This window comes from Penicillium mononematosum (genome assembly GCF_028829835.1).
Source record: "Penicillium mononematosum strain IBT 11891 chromosome Unknown utg000002l:1.0-8112719.0:1.0-8118358.0, whole genome shotgun sequence".
Classification (NCBI taxonomy): domain Eukaryota; kingdom Fungi; phylum Ascomycota; class Eurotiomycetes; order Eurotiales; family Aspergillaceae; genus Penicillium; species Penicillium mononematosum.
The window spans coordinates 7,687,871-7,704,228 of NW_026643272.1; the positions used below are offsets into that span (position 1 = coordinate 7,687,871).

General features: G+C 50.7%; 7 protein-coding genes across 7 annotated transcripts; 4 read left to right on the plus strand and 3 right to left on the minus strand.

Annotated features, from left to right (window-relative positions):
- Positions 1-342: 342 nt before the first annotated feature.
- On the plus strand, positions 343-1,980 carry N7519_004723 (fungal specific transcription factor domain-containing protein; the record flags this gene model as incomplete). Its single annotated transcript, XM_057291499.1, has 3 exons — positions 343-998; positions 1,048-1,336; positions 1,405-1,980. The coding sequence occupies 3 exons, from the start codon at positions 343-345 to the stop codon at positions 1,978-1,980; spliced, it is 1,521 nt and encodes a 506-aa protein (XP_057152701.1).
- A 561-nt stretch (positions 1,981-2,541) lies between these two features.
- On the minus strand, positions 2,542-3,159 carry N7519_004724 (putative cell surface protein; the record flags this gene model as incomplete). Its single annotated transcript, XM_057291500.1, has 1 exon — positions 2,542-3,159. One exon carries the CDS (start codon positions 3,157-3,159, stop codon positions 2,542-2,544), a length of 618 nt encoding a protein of 205 aa, XP_057152702.1.
- Positions 3,160-3,838: 679 nt separating this feature from the next.
- On the minus strand, positions 3,839-8,029 carry N7519_004725 (uncharacterized protein; the record flags this gene model as incomplete). The annotated part of the gene is made up of 2 exons (XM_057291501.1): positions 3,839-7,841; positions 7,908-8,029. The coding sequence occupies 2 exons, from the start codon at positions 8,027-8,029 to the stop codon at positions 3,839-3,841; spliced, it is 4,125 nt and encodes a 1,374-aa protein (XP_057152703.1).
- Positions 8,030-9,911: 1,882 nt separating this feature from the next.
- N7519_004726 (glycoside hydrolase family 55 protein) lies at positions 9,912-12,586 on the plus strand (the record flags this gene model as incomplete). The annotated part of the gene is made up of 5 exons (XM_057291502.1): positions 9,912-10,242; positions 10,295-10,753; positions 10,811-11,996; positions 12,047-12,139; positions 12,205-12,586. 5 exons carry the CDS (start codon positions 9,912-9,914, stop codon positions 12,584-12,586), a joined length of 2,451 nt encoding a protein of 816 aa, XP_057152704.1.
- A 207-nt stretch (positions 12,587-12,793) lies between these two features.
- On the plus strand, positions 12,794-13,947 carry N7519_004727 (uncharacterized protein; the record flags this gene model as incomplete). Its single annotated transcript, XM_057291503.1, has 3 exons — positions 12,794-13,268; positions 13,327-13,841; positions 13,900-13,947. The coding sequence occupies 3 exons, from the start codon at positions 12,794-12,796 to the stop codon at positions 13,945-13,947; spliced, it is 1,038 nt and encodes a 345-aa protein (XP_057152705.1).
- A 298-nt stretch (positions 13,948-14,245) lies between these two features.
- On the plus strand, positions 14,246-15,046 carry N7519_004728 (SDR family oxidoreductase; the record flags this gene model as incomplete). Its single annotated transcript, XM_057291504.1, has 1 exon — positions 14,246-15,046. One exon carries the CDS (start codon positions 14,246-14,248, stop codon positions 15,044-15,046), a length of 801 nt encoding a protein of 266 aa, XP_057152706.1.
- Positions 15,047-15,192: 146 nt separating this feature from the next.
- N7519_004729 (uncharacterized protein) lies at positions 15,193-16,122 on the minus strand (the record flags this gene model as incomplete). The annotated part of the gene is made up of 1 exon (XM_057291505.1): positions 15,193-16,122. One exon carries the CDS (start codon positions 16,120-16,122, stop codon positions 15,193-15,195), a length of 930 nt encoding a protein of 309 aa, XP_057152707.1.
- Between the last annotated feature and the right edge of the window lie 236 nt (positions 16,123-16,358).

Sequence of the window (16,358 nt, forward strand, 5' to 3'; positions counted from 1 at the left end):
TTTGCGTATGCTAAGGAGTCATGGAGGGAGGGGCGACTCGTCACCCTAAAGCATGCATAACGTGTGCCAAGGCCAAAGTACGATGTTTCCCGGAAACCGATGGTCCTTGTAAACGGTGAGAATATAGTTTCATTTCATACATAATTTATATTGATTCTCCTTAGTTGTCGTCGCTTGGGAAAGGAATGCGGAAATCAGGTGCCCGGAGCCCATCGCCGTGAGAAAAAATCAGTCGCAAGTGGCTCGTAAGTGTCCCCCATTATCAAACCACCTCAAGAGACCCCTGACATTCTAGTTAGAGATGTTGCCGCACTCGAGGCTAAATTAGACCGCATGGTCGCCATGCTGGCTGCCTCAGAACGAAATGCCCGAGAACGGGTAGAAAGTGGCCCAGCAACGAGATCATCGTCTATGTTTGAAGGCAACCCAGCTGCTCCCGATGAAGCCGAAGGCCAGCTGTTGATGGAAGTGTTCTTCAAGAGAATGTTCCCACTCTTTCCCTTCCTTATGATTCCCCCAAATATCACCGCAGAGCAACTACGCCGAGAGAAACCATTCCTCTATCTGAATATTTCAATGGTCGCCTGTCAAAACGCTCCACGTCAGCGGGAACTCGTGGATGCAGTCAAAGAATATGTGGCTGAGCACATCATCGTAAGAGAAGAACATAGCCTGGATCTGCTTCAGGGGCTTCTTATCAATGTGGCTTGGTTCATTTCAGTCAGTCGTTTCCCACGGCCCAGGGAACGTCTCCCCGATGTGCTCAAAGTGGAAGAGGAGCCTCACCATGTTGTTCGAAGCACTGCCCATCTTGATACATTTGTGCACTTACTCGTCGCGCAATCCTTCAGTTTGGGCCTAAACCAAGTGAATTACCAGAAAAACTTCAACTATACTTTGACTTATTTGAAGGAAGCTATGAATGAGGACCCTCATAATCCGGTCCGCACACTGGAAGAGCGACGCACCTATCTTGGGTGTTATTATCTAACTACCATGTATGTGTATGGTCCCTCGTTTTGCTGAGCACAAGCTAATTCTTAATAGACTTTCGACATGTGTGAAAGATTTGGGACCGATTATTCGCTTTACAAAATACACCGACGAATGTTGCAATGTTCTAGAGCAGGTCGCAGAATATCCCACCGATGTCTCTCTTGTTCAGCTAGTCCGAGTTATGAACATGGCAGATAAGATTCATTACGCACTATACAACACCGAGGTCAATATTTCATCAGTTTCATCTGCACCTCCACCTCTTGGACTAAGCATACGGTGGCTTGAGCCGAGCTTAAGCAACTCAAAGCTCGTCTGCCGACCGATTCACCACAGTCTGGTAAGCTGTGCTGTCGTCCTTGCGCACAATTTAACAATGATCTGACGACGACAATAGCCATTCTACAGCTTCATTACAACACACTCGAGATACATCTTTATCGAATAGCCCTCAACAACGAAACCTCCAAAACCAATTATGGCGATCATCCTCTCATGCAATTGGATCTCCTCTTCCGCTGCCTGGAAGCAACAAACTCCTTTTTCCAAAACATGTTCTCTCTCCCCTCCGCCCTTTTCCCTTTCTTCCCGTTCACCATAATGTGCCAATTCGGAAAGGCAATCGTCACTCTCTCCCAGCTTTCTCTTTATGACCATCCAGGATGGGACCGAGCATACGTGGAAAGCATACTAGACTTCGATCAGACCGTCGATCGTATAGTTGGCAAGCTCGAAGAAGAACTTCCACTTTTTGAACAGGCTGCACAAGATTCCACGCCTACTGAATTGCCGGAGATATTCGGAAGGATGAGAAACCGCGCGAAAATGATTAAAAAGATGCATCGTCGGAGGAAAGATGCTCTGGACCGAAGCTTCCTGCCCACGACTGGTGCCTCGACGGACTACGACTTCATGATGGATTGTCCTCTCGATATGATGTTTCCTTTTGGTGAAATCCCACCGATTTATGGGGAATATATGTAGTCGGTAGTCGGCTACGTCTCGATGCCCACGGCAGCGGACCGAAGGTTTCGAGATACATACCAATGTAATAATGATTTATTTCCGACCATAAAGGGTCACTATAAGTAAAGAAATTACCTTAAGATGCTACATCGGGCACTCTTCTATTCTGTCTGGCGACACTTACCGTGGCTGTATCTCCATAAATGAAGCCATATTTCCAACGCCAGTGACCTCCGGGGATAAATCTATCCAGGGATAGCCGTCAATCGCAGATCGAGACCTTAGGCCCACAAACCCACGGACGGTGTCCAGAATTTCAATTGTGGAGAGACACCTGGGTCTCGCCAAGAGGGCGGGTCAGATCGGCGATGCGGCTCAAAATTCTCCGTCGGATAGGGGCTACAGTAGGGAAGCGTCTTCCGCATTACAGGAAAAGGGGATTTGATTTTCAATGAGGGCTCATAGGAAATAGAGATGAGCGACCTCTTCAGTCTCGATACGCGGTTGCATTTATAACTATTTATCTAGGTTCGATCCCCGTCTCTCTCCCACAAGGTATAGTACATAATCAAGTTAAAATTACAGCACCATAGCCCCGACCACAGCAGCCATCGCGGCCACGAGACCACCGACATTGGAGACGGGGGTAGTGGCAGCATTAGGAGCGGACGAGCTGCTCGCCGCAGCAGAAGTAGAAACATCGCTACCAGTGACCGAGGTAGACGAAGCGACCGTAGAAATCCCGGAGGGGCCCTCCGTGATCATGCTATCAGCAGGCTGCGTGCCAGATGGGGATGAAGAAGACGCGGAAGACGAGTCCGACACCATCGACGCGTCGGAAGTCGGCGTGGCGGAAGCGAGCACAGTATCAGCGGTCGACGAAGCAGTCGATGCCACGGTGCTTGTAGAGGCAGCCTGTTTGCCATTGGGGCCCCAGCCCTCCAGGTAGTCGGAAGTAAGTGGTTCGGTTCCGCTGTATTCTGGACATCCCGGTTGGGTGGTACTTGGGGGTGCACGGCCGCCGCCACAGTCGAGGATTGAGCAGATTTCGCCGTTCTCTGGGACGTACCAGATGTAGCTGGCGTAGTAGTGGTCGAAGATGACTTTTGAGGAGACGCAGCCTTCCAGGTCGGTGCGGGCTGTGGCGAGGCTGGTGAGGCTGGCGACGCCTAGGAAAGAAAGAGCGACGGGCTTCATTTTGGATTTGAAGGGGAATTTTAACGAGTGACTAGAGAATAAAATGGAAGGAGAACTGGAAAAGCCGACAAGGCGGGAATTAGTTTCAGGCGCTAAGCGCTAAGGGTCTACAAGGTTCGACTAGTTGAATTAGTGGCATTTACAAGATACGAGATATGTTCAACTAGAAAATCAATTCTTCATTCACACAAATACAATGATGTAGACTCTATTATCTTCATAATAAAAAAGAAAAGGTAAAGGAAAGTACCCGGGCTTGAGGCTGTATGGGGAACGGAGAGCTGGCTTTCTCAGTAAGGAATATAGCGAGCGATTCGGTAGGTGCTACCATCTTAGGGATCGATAGAGTGTTGAAGGAGGGATATAGCATAAAACTCCAGACCTTCCTTTTAAAAGATGCCTGTCGCGTAGAAAAGAGCGAGAGTGTCGTAGAGAAACCTTGGAAGAGAGGAAGAGAGTAAAGAGAGGAGGAAGGGTTTATATATAATGGAAAACAGCAGGCTCAAATGAATAGTTTATACATGTATGACGAGGTTCTGTAAGGATTGCATAGTTTTTTTATTAGATAGTCCTACTCAATACATATCAACTTTGTCCAGATGCACGTCGATACACACACACACATGAAAAAAAAAAAGAAAGAAAAGGAAAAAAAGAGATGCAAGATATCGAAAACTATCTAGTTTTTGATATCGTTCACGAGCTGGTAAAACTCCTGCAGTCTCTCCTTCTTCACTCGGACTGCCCAATGTGTGAGACCCCCAGTCTCGTTGGGCACCAGAAACTGAACACTGTTACTGGTGAGCTTGTAGTCAAACTCCTTCTTCAAAAGAGTGTTCAAGGTGACATTTCCGCTCGGCTCGGCACGGGCGACAACACGCGCACGTCCAGTGACAGGGTGCTTCAGAACGCGGACGGGACCCGTTCCTTTTGGCAACCAAGCGCTCTCAAGTTTGAAAACCTTGGATTTGTCTTCGAACATCACAGTTTCTTCTTCCTCTCCGCCATTGCCCTTTGTAAGATCGAAAATTTCACCAGCTTCAATGTCCTCCTCTTCAGTGGTGGTGGAAGCGGGTTGAGTAGGAGGGGCAGAGGGAGTGGCCATCACGGGCTGTGCGGAGGAATCAGTCGAAGTACCTGGCAGGGGTGCACTCGGCTTGCCGCCGAAAATGTTCTGGGAGGTCGGCACGGGCCCACCGAAAATGCTATGGGAGGACTTGGTCTTCTTTGCAGGGGAATCCTCGTCGTTGTCACTTTCATCACCCGCCTTGCGTTTCGGCGAGGGTGGCTTGCCACCAAAAATATTCTGCGAGGTCGGCATGGGTCCGCCGAAAATGTTGTGGGAGGACTTGGTCTTCTTTGCAGGGGAATCCTCGTCGCTGTCACTTTCATCACCCGCCTTGCGCTTCGGCGAGGGCGGCTTGAGCCCGCCGAAAATGTTCTGCGAGGCTGGGACCGGCATACTGGACGAGGAAGAAAACACAGAGGAAGCACCGTTTGCTCCTTCAGGAGCGGAGGGAGTAGCAAAAGCAGGGAAGAGATCAGGAGTAGGATTAACAGTACCCGCAGAGTCAAGCTGTGAAGGGGTGGCAGATGTAGCAGGGGCGGCAGATGTAGCCGGCTCCTCAACGTTCTGTGGAGCAGTGTTATCATCGGCGAACTTGAAACCCACGCCGGGGACAAAGATAGGACGCTTGTTAGCTGCAGCTTCAATTTGAGCGCGCTTCTCGCGTTGGCGTTCCTCGTCTTTGCGCTCCCATTCCGCCTCATCCTCCTCATCGGAGTCAAACTCTTCAGCCTTTCTCTTGGCCTTTGCTTCAGCTATGGCCTTGTCCGACGCTGACTTGAACTGGGCAGCAAAATCGGCGCCAGTAGCCCCACTGCCAAACTTGGGAATTTCAAAGGCCGGGGCAGCAGCTGGGGGAGAGGGCTCGACAGGAGCGACAGGAGCAGCAGGAGCAACAGAAACTGGAGCTGTCGCCGAGCCAGAAATCGAGGTGGGAGAAGAGCCACCGGAGGTAGTTACTGGAGCCGTAGCCGGAGCGGAGAATGATTGGGCGAATTTAGACGAAGTAGTAGATCCGCCAAAAGGCTTGTTGGAAGGTCCTGGGCGTGTGTCATCAGCACCAGGAGGTGCGAAGGAAGGAGGGGTCGGGATCCGAGGTGTTGCGACGCCATTTGGCACTTCCTTAGAGGCACCACGAGGAGGTGAGGCGCCAGCTGGCGCTACCTTGGGCGCATCGCGGGGAGGCGAGATGCCGCCTGCCGCTTCCTTGGCGGCATCGTGTTTTCTGATGGCGGCGCGTTTGGCCTCTTCTTCGGGATTGATGGTCCCAATGGGGACACCGAGGTCACGGCGAAGTTCAGCATAAAGAATGAGGACTTCGTCGATATCATCAGTCATGGGGTCGCATTTAGCGACCTCACGCTTGAACGACTCAGTCAAGACGCCAATCTTCATGAGCAAATGGGCTCGCTCGCGAAGCAGGTCGCGGTTAGGCTCATTGAAAAGACGCTTAAGAGGCATACTGTCCCAATCTTCAGGTTGTTCAGGATAGTCAATTGATACAGGATGATCAGGTCGTGGGAAAAGACTGTCAGGGTCTGCAGCAGTGAAAGTGTTGGAAACAGTAGAGGTTGTGGAGGAAGAGGGGAGAGAAGAAGAGGAAGAAGGGACAGGTAAACACGACGAGCTTTTATCGTCGCGTGGAGACGCGAACGACACATGAGGTGTGGTAGTTTTTGCCGCGCCTTCCGTTTGAGGTCCATTCGACACCTTAGGTCCAGGAGTGAATGGGTGAGACAATGAGCTATTCAGAGCGATGTTATTGTCTCTATTGACCTCATTGTCCTTATTCAGCTTATTGTTGTCAACTGCTGTACTTGCACCAAAGAGGGATGTGCTCGGTGCCTGGGGCTTTGCAGCCTGCTCTGTCGGCTTCGGCGTGAATGGACTGCTAAACGCGTTCTGGCCTGACAGGTTCGCAAATGGATTGCTGGGTGTCGGCTGGGCTGTCTTTCCTTCCCCAATCTTCGACGGCGCAGGAGACGCCCCGAACATCGACCCGAATTGTGGGGTCTTTGCAGGTACAGGAGTCTGCTCTTCACTTGTCACCTTCGGTGCAAAAACATTGGTTGCCGCTGATTGTTCCTTTCCAGACACAGGTGTTCCAAACATGGGCTTGAACGGCTTGTCCTCGACCGGCTTTGCACCCGTACTCTCAGCAACCGGCTTTGGCGAGAACATATTGCCAAATGCTGGTGAGGGAGTCTGTTCTTTCTCGGCCTCGGAGACTTTCGACACCGCAGGTGTACCAAACATGGACTTGAACGGCTGATCCGCTACAGGCTTCGCAGCTGCGTTGTCAGCGGCCGGCTTCGGCGAGAACATATTGCCAAATGCTGGGGCAGGCGTCTGCTCTTTTCCGGCCTCCGAAACTTTCGATGCCGCAGGTGTACCGAACATTGGCTTGAACGGCTGTGCTTCGGCAACCTTCCCAGCACTTTCGGTCCCAGTAACCTTCGGTGAGGACAAAGTACCAAATGAACTTGGCGCGGACAGGTTTGCAAACGGATTGCTCGCCTTCGGTTCTTCTGCCGTTGGCTTGGGCGCAAATATATTGCCAGCAGGCCCTGAGGGCTGAGAGCTGGGGGTTGACCCGAAAAGAGCACCAAAAGGCTTTGCCGGCTCTGCAGGCTTCGCAGGAGTTTGCTCCACTGGTGTTGTCTTCGGGGCAAACAGGTTAGTGCTGCTGGTTGGAGCCTGCCCTGACAGGTTCGCAAATGGATTGCTGACTGTTGGTTGAGGTTTATCTCCATCCGAAGGCTTCGAAACGGCGGGTGCTGATCCGAAAAGTGGTTTGAAAGGCTGGGTCTCCGCAGGTTTTTCAACTGCTTTCTCAGGAGCAGTTACCTTTGGTGCAAATGGATTGCTGACAGCTGGTTGAGGTTTTTCTCCATCCGAGGGCTTCGAAGCAGCGGGCGTTGATCCGAAAAGTGGTGTGAAAGGCTGAGCCTCCGCAGGTTTTTCAACTGCTTTCTCAGGCGCAGTTATCTTTGGCGCAAATGGATTGCTGGCCGCGCCCTGCCCTGAAAGGTTCGAGAAAGGATTGCCAAGTGCCGACGGACCTGCGGCTGGCTTCGTTGAAAATATTGAGGCACCCTTGGGCTTGGTATCGGGCGAAGTTTGCATGCTGTCATCAGCAGGCGAAGTCATATGTGCTGCAGACTGCCCAAACAGGGCGGGCTTTGCTGGAGTGCTTGTGTTCTGTTGTGCTCCGAATCCACCGAACGAGGGAGTGGACTGGTTTCCGGTATTGAATCCCCCGAAGTTGAATCCATTGGTACTCGACTGGGTATTTCCGCCAAATGATGTGTCTACAGAAAAGGGATTGCTCGACGGTGCAGATCCAAATGAGGTCGGGCCGGCGCCGAAGCTGAAGGATACCTGACCACCGGCCTGGCCGTTAGTGCCCGACGAGAACATTCCACCCTGGCTGGGCCCGGAGCTTGCCCCAGGGAAGCTCTGGCTCTGAGTCTGACCAAATGCGAACCCAGTCGACTGGGTAGGTGCTGGTGCCGCGGCCGGGGCCACGGATGCGAAAGGGTTAAATGAAGCTGCATCAGATGCGCCTCCACCGGTTGTGGGGGTTGCAGCCCGGCGTCTGCGGACATCCTTGATCCTAAAGGTTTGAAAGAGATCTTCGGTCAGTTTATGGTCATCCACCGCTACCTGAGTTATCGCTTACTTTCTGTTGGCTAACTGGGCCGCTGTCGCTCGATGAGGCTTGTCATCCGGGGTGCTGGCCATCCCGAAAACACCCTCATCCTCTTTGGACCCTTGAGGGCCTTGAGCTCCGCGTTTCAACATATTGAGCGTATGAAAAACGCCGTTGGTTGTATGTTTGCAAGCTCGAACTGCGCGAAATGCCTCGTATCCTTCGGAATCGATATAACCCGGTCTAACGGCTTAAACCAAGCCTGACGCAAGACTGGATTTCGGTATGATGCCGTGATGAGTTTCCTCACGTGCTGCAATCGAAGAGGGCAGGAGCGTTCGGTGTGCGGCGAGGCTCTTCCGACTCCACTCCGACTCGAAAAAGCAACGGCTTTGATGATAACGACCCTCACTTAGTTATTGTCAGTCGCGGAGAGAGCAAAACCCAATTTGTCTCTAACGTCTTTGATGGGGGTGTCCGGTGGTATTCGCGGTTCCGTGACACGTTCGCGATCCGTCGCGCAGGAAGCTGTCAGCACAACGAGAGAGCTTTCTAGTTGGGAGAAGTGAGCTCGGAGACAGATCCAGGATGTATTGCTGTCCCTGGTGATGATTGTCTTCGAATTTCGATATGTCCCACGACGCAATGAAGGGAGTCACGACTATTATTTTTTTTTTTTGCAGGAAGCATCCAAGGCGGAAAGGAATCAATCACGTGATACTTCTTGGCAGCCAAGGTCCATGCTCGGGACTTTCCAAGCTATTGTTTGCCCGCATTGGACAAAGGGATGATATGTTTGTCCGATTATCATCATTTCTTTATACTGAACTTCCTTCACGTCTAGCAAATGAAGTATGAAACACAATAAAAAGGAATATTTCTATGCTCAAATAGAAGCCCCGCTCATTTCATGATGTCGCCGACGTCGACCAACGGAAGAAAGATCCGTCTCAGTAACACTACACGGTACACTGGACCCTGAAAAGTATATAAAAGACATTGGTGTGTGAAACAGAGCCTTAATTTATGCACATAATGATTTTGGCCAGTGGGTTCAAGCGCCTCACTGATGTGCTAAACCACCGAGTAAGCATATAGAGTGAGACTGTATGATGTATGTATGTGCACAATCAATCTACCCGAGAACCCAAGGGGAACGGCTGCGTGGGCTGTACACCTTACGGAGGACCGGAGAATCATACCGATCTAAGTTCTACCATTTGAGTATTACAACGTTCAAGTCAAGGTGTTCGAGTCCAGACAATGCCGTGACCTAAAAGATGGAAGTACCTGAGTCTTCAGTTTAGTCTCCCCGCACCTAGGGCGTGGCGTTCCGTGGGTCTGCTGACCTTATTTCCATTTAAGTTAATCAGAGTTAGCCCTGGAGGACTCTTTGAAGTCCAATATGAGCATAAGTCCCTGGGGTTTTCTTACCGGTCACACACACCCTAACTCACATACTCCGAAAGGTGGCTGCAATGGTATTTTCAACTAGTCACATTCCATTCCTATATTGGGAAGCATCCGCGGCAAACTAGTGGTTTGGCTTGAGTTTTCTATAAAATGAAATGTGCTAGACATCGATTGACTATTGGCTGACATGCAGGTAGAGACAGGGAACTTCATCGTTTGTGGGGAAAGATCAGCACCATTTATTCATTTTCTCATCTCCACCTGCGCATCTTCATATCATGAGACAGAGAACACGGCGTGACAGAAGAATGAACTTCCCCGGGAAATAAATAGCCAATGGCGACCCCTGGTCTGCAGTCACTCGGTATCTATTTCCCCATCTCGAGTGGTATTTCGGGGTGGGATTCCTGTACTTGCTTTTTCTCTCGGCTGAAGATGCAGTGTCATTGACCCCATCCTTTTTCTGTCATGCGCATACCTGCATTATCCGATCGAGCTTATTGTCAAAATCGCCGGGTGGCCATATATAAACCATGTTTCCCCGGCTCACGGATGCCTCTCGAGCCAGTGATTCGCAAGCACCCGTCTCGCTGACTTTCCCCTCAGTGCTCCAGGATCAAGATGTATTATTCTTCTGTGATCAAGTATATTTCCTTGCTGGCCTGTGCAAATTCACAGCTACTAGAGATCCCCGCTGTGGATGCTATAGTCAGCTCTGCCATGCTCCCCTTTGAGCAGTATATGCCCCTCGGTGCTCCAACGAAAATCGCCTCGGCTGCTGTAAGCTTTGAAACCAAAGTCGCCGCGAACGCCAAATCTTCAGTTGCAGCAGCGGCCGCGGCAGACACTCCTTACTGGCTAGCAGACATCGCTCATCAAGGTCTCGCAGCCTTCAACCCAAACCCTTCTGGCTATAAAGTCTTCCGAAACGTGAAAGACTACGGAGCTAAAGGTTAACATTTACAGATCATTACTACCCCCGAGAAATACTAAAGTAATCATAGGTGATGGTGTGACCGACGACACGGCCGCCATCAACGCGGCCATAAGCGCCGGTGGTCGTTTTGGCCCGGCAAGCAGACAATCCTCCACAACGACTCCCGCGATAGTCTACTTCCCATCTGGAACGTATCTAATCTCAACGTCGATCATCGATTACTATTTTACCCAGCTGATTGGCAATCCGAATGCCATGCCCGTCATAAAAGCAACTGCAGGTTTTGTCGGACTCGGGATGATTGACGGTGACCAATACCAGAGCGACGGAAACCAGGGCTGGACGTCGACAAATGTGTTCTTCAGACAGATTCGCAATTTGAAATTGGACTTGACTGCAATCCCTGCCGCTACGGCTGCGACTGGTATTCATTGGCCGACTGGGCAAGCTTCTAGCATCGAGAATGTTGTTATTGTGATGAGTTCTGCTTCTGGAACGCAGCATCAGGGCATCTTCATTGAGAATGGTATGTTGGTACTTGAAGTTCTTTTGGATCTTTACTAATACAATACTGCAATACCAGGGTCTGGTGGCTGGATGACCGATGTGGTAATTACCGGTGGACTGTATGGTGCTAATATTGGCAATCAGCAATTCACCATGCGGAACTTGGTCATTTCGAATGCAGTGACGGCAATTTCTCAGATCTGGAACTGGGGGTGGACTTATCAAGGTCTATCGTTGTCTAACTGCACAACTGCTATTTCGATCAGTAACGGTGGTGCTGGGAATCAGCTCGTTGGATCGGTCAATATTCTTGACAGCACGATCCAAAACTGCCCTACCTTTGTTGATACCGCTTGGCAGTCCTCGACACTGTCGACTGGCAGCCTTATTATGGAGAACATCAACCTGAAAAACGTCCCCGTTGCAGTCAAAGGCGTCAGTGGTACTGTCCTTGCCGGCTCGACGGGTTCAACAACCATTGGCGCTTGGGGACAGGGCCACAAGTATACTCCAAACGGACCGACCAACTTCCAGGGCTCCTTCACTGCGCCCACGCGCCCGAGCGCTTTGCTTGCTGGCGGATCGAACAGGTATTTCACCAAATCCAAGCCTCAATATGCGCAATCACCAGTGGCTTCGTTTATCAGCATTAGAAGCGCAGGCGCCAAAGGAGATGGTTCAACCGACGACACGACAGTCATTCAGTCCACATTGACATCTGCCGCGTCTGCAGGTAAAATTGTGTTCTTTGATCAAGGAACCTACAAAGTCACGAACACTATTTACATCCCGCCGGGCTCTCGGATTGTCGGCGAGGCATATTCTGTCATCATGGCCACTGGCAGTGTATGGTCGAGTATTACCAAGCCTGTCCCTGTGGTTCAAATTGGCAGACCTGGAGAATCCGGGTCCCTTGAATGGTCCGACATGATAGTGAGCACCTCGGGCTCCGCGCCGGGAGCTGTACTCATTGAGTGGAACTTGGCGGCGACGTCAGGTTCTGGGATGTGGGATGTTCACACTAGAATTGGGGGCTTCCAAGGATCTCAGCAGCAGGTCGCTCAGTGCCCGACGACAGCAGCTGTCTCTGCGGCCTGTCAGGTTGCTTACATGTCCATGCACATTACCAAAGTCGCCAGTGGTGTTTACTTGGAGAATGTCTGGCTTTGGACTGCCGATCATGACCTCGAAAGCCCGACTAATACCCGGATCTCGGTGTATTCCGGCCGTGGCCTCCTAGTAGAAGGAAAGAATATTTGGCTGTAAGTGGTAGAGAATCCCCACCATGCTCTCTCACTAACGCTGGCGCAAGATACGGAACAGGTTCCGAGCATCACTCGCTGTATCAGTATCAGTTCTCAGGCGCAAGCTCGATTGTGGCAGGGTTCGTGCAGACGGAAACTCCGTAAGTGATCCTATACATGATACTGCCCTTGTATCTTCTATCTCAGGCTAACCAAACGCACGCAGATACTATCAGCCAAATCCCAACGCAGCGAACGGCCCGTACCCTAGGAACTTGGCTCTCGGTGACCCCGACTATAGTAGCTGTCTCGGCGGAAACTGCAACTCGCTTGGTCTTCGGATTCTCAATACCAAGGACGTGATTATCTATGGGGCAGGGCTATACAGCTTCTTCAACAACTACAGCACCACTTGCTCCACATTCCCCCTACCCGAGGATTGCCAAAGTATGATCTTCAGCACTGAGGGCAGTACAAGTGGACTGGTAGTATACGGACTAAACACTGTTGGGACGAGTTATATGATTGTGAAGGATGGGACTGCATTGGCAACGGTTGGCGACAATCTGGCTACGTACGCTGCTACTATTGCGTACTTCACCTTCTAGAGTATCATAGTTTCCATACTTTAAATATGAAATGTGTACATCCCAGAAAAGCCCAAGTATCTCAAAGCAACGGGAAATTGCATTGCCGCTCGGATTCATATCCGCGTGCGGGGATCCGGGGATAAGGGGGCTCATACATGAGGGGTTGGATACCCGGAAGAAAAGCACATTAAGACCCAGGCCTCATTTTATTCTCCTCCTAGAACCATGACAAAAACACAGGACGACCCAGTAATCTCGTTCGATTCCCTTCCACTAGACCCAACAGGCCCACGAGGAAACGCCTGGGGTCGATTTGGAAAAGATGACCAACTTGGAACATTGAATCTGCTCACACCAGAGCGGATTGTCGAAGCTGCGAAGGAAATCCAGACTGGTGTGCGAATCTCGCTCGACTGGCCGTTGAGCATGCCTTCGCATCCTAGCTTCAACCGCGATCCATTTAAGCAGGAGCTTGTTCTTCGGGATCCAAACTGTGTTTATGATGACATCTTGACATTCAATAGCCAGGGTTCTACCCAATGGGATGGATTCAGACATTACGGTATGTTGTGGAGCGTCTATGGCGAGTTTGAGATCATTGCTTACTGGTTGATGGTTCTAGCAAACCAGAAGTCTAGGCAGTTCTATAACGGACATACCACGGAGGAGATAGAGAGCTCGGATATTATTGGCATTCACTGTATGAACCAGCTCTAAGATACAAATTAGCCAAGCGCTAATCGAAACCTCTCATCTAGCCATATGTGAACACGGTGGAATAACAGGCCGCGGCGTCCTCCTCGACTATGCAGAATGGGCCACCACAAACTCAATCTCCATCTCCGCCCTCGAATCCGAGGCCATCACCCTCGATAACCTGAAACGAGTAGTCAAAGATCATAACCTCAGCTTCCAAAAGGGTGACATTTTATTCATCCGCAGTGGTTTCACGGCCGCATACAACAAACTGGACAATCAGCAGCGAAAGGACCTGGCACTCCGATCATCGCCAGACTTTAGCGGCGTTGAGGCGACAGAGGGTATGGTGCGATGGTTATGGGAGCATCAGTTCTCTGCTGTCGCCGGTGACGCGCCGAGCTTTGAGCGTGCGCCTATTAGAGGTGCCCATGCGGATCCGAATTTCAATTTGCATGAGTGGGTGCTGGCGGGTTGGGGAACTCCTATTGGGGAGATGTTTGATTTGGAGAAATTATCGGAGCATTGCAAGGCTAGTGGACGTTATAGCTTTTACTTGTCCAGTATGCCTTTGAAGGTGGGTTTCTATTGATTATTGGCTGTGTTGGGATTATGTTGATTGAGACTTTGTCTAGGTTATTGGTGGTGTTGCTAGCCCGCCTAATGCGTTTGCAATTTTCTAGATTTACTTTACCTATTGAAATGAATAATTTGAGAGATCTTTGACTCCAAAGTGTCCACCGAAATGCTGGCGGGATTGTGCCGCCTCGTGTCCCGCCGGGTGGAGCAGGACAACAACATCGCAAAGGACACAAGACTGATTTGGGTAGTTGCGCAGTGGGGAAGTTGGACTCGTCAATCGTCAAAGGTATAAAGACTTCACTGATCCTTCTACCCTCAATCCTCCAAACCAACAATTCTCAAATCATCCATCTTCCCTTCTATACACATCACACACATCTGTCCCTTTCCTCACCCGCCATGCCTATCGAAGTCCCCGAAGCAAGCTCCCTCAAAGACCTATTCAGTCTCAAAGACAAGGTCGTGGTTGTCACGGGCGCATCCGGCCCCCGAGGAATCGGCCTCGAAGCAGCCCGTGGCTGTGCCGAAATGGGCGGCAACATCGCAATCACATACTTCTCGCGACAGGAGGGAGCCGAAGCAAATGCAAAAGCCCTGCAAGAGGAGTACGGTATCCAAGCCAAGGCCTACAAGTGCGACACATCGAAATGGAACGAAGTGCAAGAGCTGGTCGCGAACGTGATCGCCGACTTTGGCAGGATCGACTCGTTCATCGCGAACGCGGGCCGCACCGCCGACGCGGGTGTTCTCGACGGTTCGGTGGAAGACTGGGAGAACATTATCCAGGCGGACCTTAACTCGGTCTTTTACTGTGCCAAGGCCGTTGGCCCACATTTCAAGGAGCGCGGAAAGGGAAGCTTTGTGATTACTGCTTCTATGTCGGGTCATATTGTCAATTACCCCCAGGAACAGACTTCATATAATGTTGCTAAGGCTGGATGTATTCATATGGCTCGCTCGTTGGCTAATGAGTGGAGGGATTTCGCTCGTGTTAATAGTATCTCGCCTGGATATATCAACACGGGTTTGGGCGACTTTGTGGACGAGGAGACTCAGAAGAGTTGGAATAATATGATTCCTATGGGCCGCCAAAGTGATCCTAAGGAGTTGAAGGCTGCGTACGTGTACTTTGCTAGTGACGCTAGCTCATACACTACTGGTGCGGATCTGCGCATTGATGGAGGTTACATTTGTCGGTGAAGAGGGGCTGCTTCAAAGATATGCGACAAGCTGTTGTGTGGTCTTTTTCGTATATAAACAATACAATGGACAAGCGTGCTGTTTCAAGAAATAAAAGCAAGTAGACATAGGGACAGCAACTTAATGATAACTAGTGCACTACCTTGTCACAGAGTCAAAGTCCCCCCATCAATAACAATATCAGCACCAGTGATGTACCGTCCTGCACGCTGACTACACAAAAGAACAACAGCTCCAGTAATCTCCTCGGGATCCCCCATCCGGCCCATCGGACAACGCGAATCCCAAATCTTCCTAACGTCCGCCAGGCTGTCCCCAGCATTAAGAATGGTGTCCATATACCCGGGGCTAATACTATTCACTCTGATCCCATGAACGGCCCACTCAGCAGCCAGGTTTCGAGTCATATGCGCGACTCCAGCCTTGCTCGCATTGTAAGCAGCCTGCGGCTGTGGGAAATTGGTATAACGGGCAGACATCGACGCAGTGAATAAGATACATCCGCCTTTGCCTGAGGATTCCATGCGCTTTGCTGCTGCCTGGGCGCAGAAGAAAGACCCATTCAGGTTGACGTCTATCACTCGGTTGAACTGGTCCGGTGTTACTGTGAGGGACGGCTGGCAGCCGGGGATACCAGCAAAGCAGCAGAGGATGTCGATGCCTTCCATTGTCTTGCTTGCCTGCTCAAATGCGGCTTCGATTGACTCCATTGATGTCACGTCCAAGGGGATTGTGGTTATATTGACAGAGGGAAACTTCGATGCTAGAGATTGGATTTGTTCTTCTGATGTCTCCAAGGTCCTAGGGAGATCCATAATACATAGCGAGGAAAGACCGTGCTCCAGGAGAGCCTGTGCTGATATTATGCCTAGTGCTCCTGCTCCGCCGGTGACTATGGCTTTGCCCTGAACTTGGAATCGTGCTTCTGCTCGCTCACGAGCCGATGTAAAAGGCACTGGGGCGAGAGGGCGAGTGAGTGGACTTGATCCCTTCGACAAAGTCATGGTAGGGAGTATTCGGGAAGTCAGAGAGGCTCTCTGGTCCTCATTCGCTCCTGCTGATGTGTCGGCAGACATATTTATCCAATAAGGCTTAATTTCGAGACAAATCGGTGTTTACCTAGAGATTAACGTAGTAAGTTGGTTCTCAGGGTTGGAGGATAAAACAGTTCACACTGGGCGAGGAGAATGTGACAAGATGTGGAGACCACTTGGGGTATTTGGAGTACTCGGAGTATAAAAAGTATGGCCCTGGGCGATCACTACAAGCAACGGTTTGAAGTAATCCAATTTGGAAGTACGTGCAGATGTTG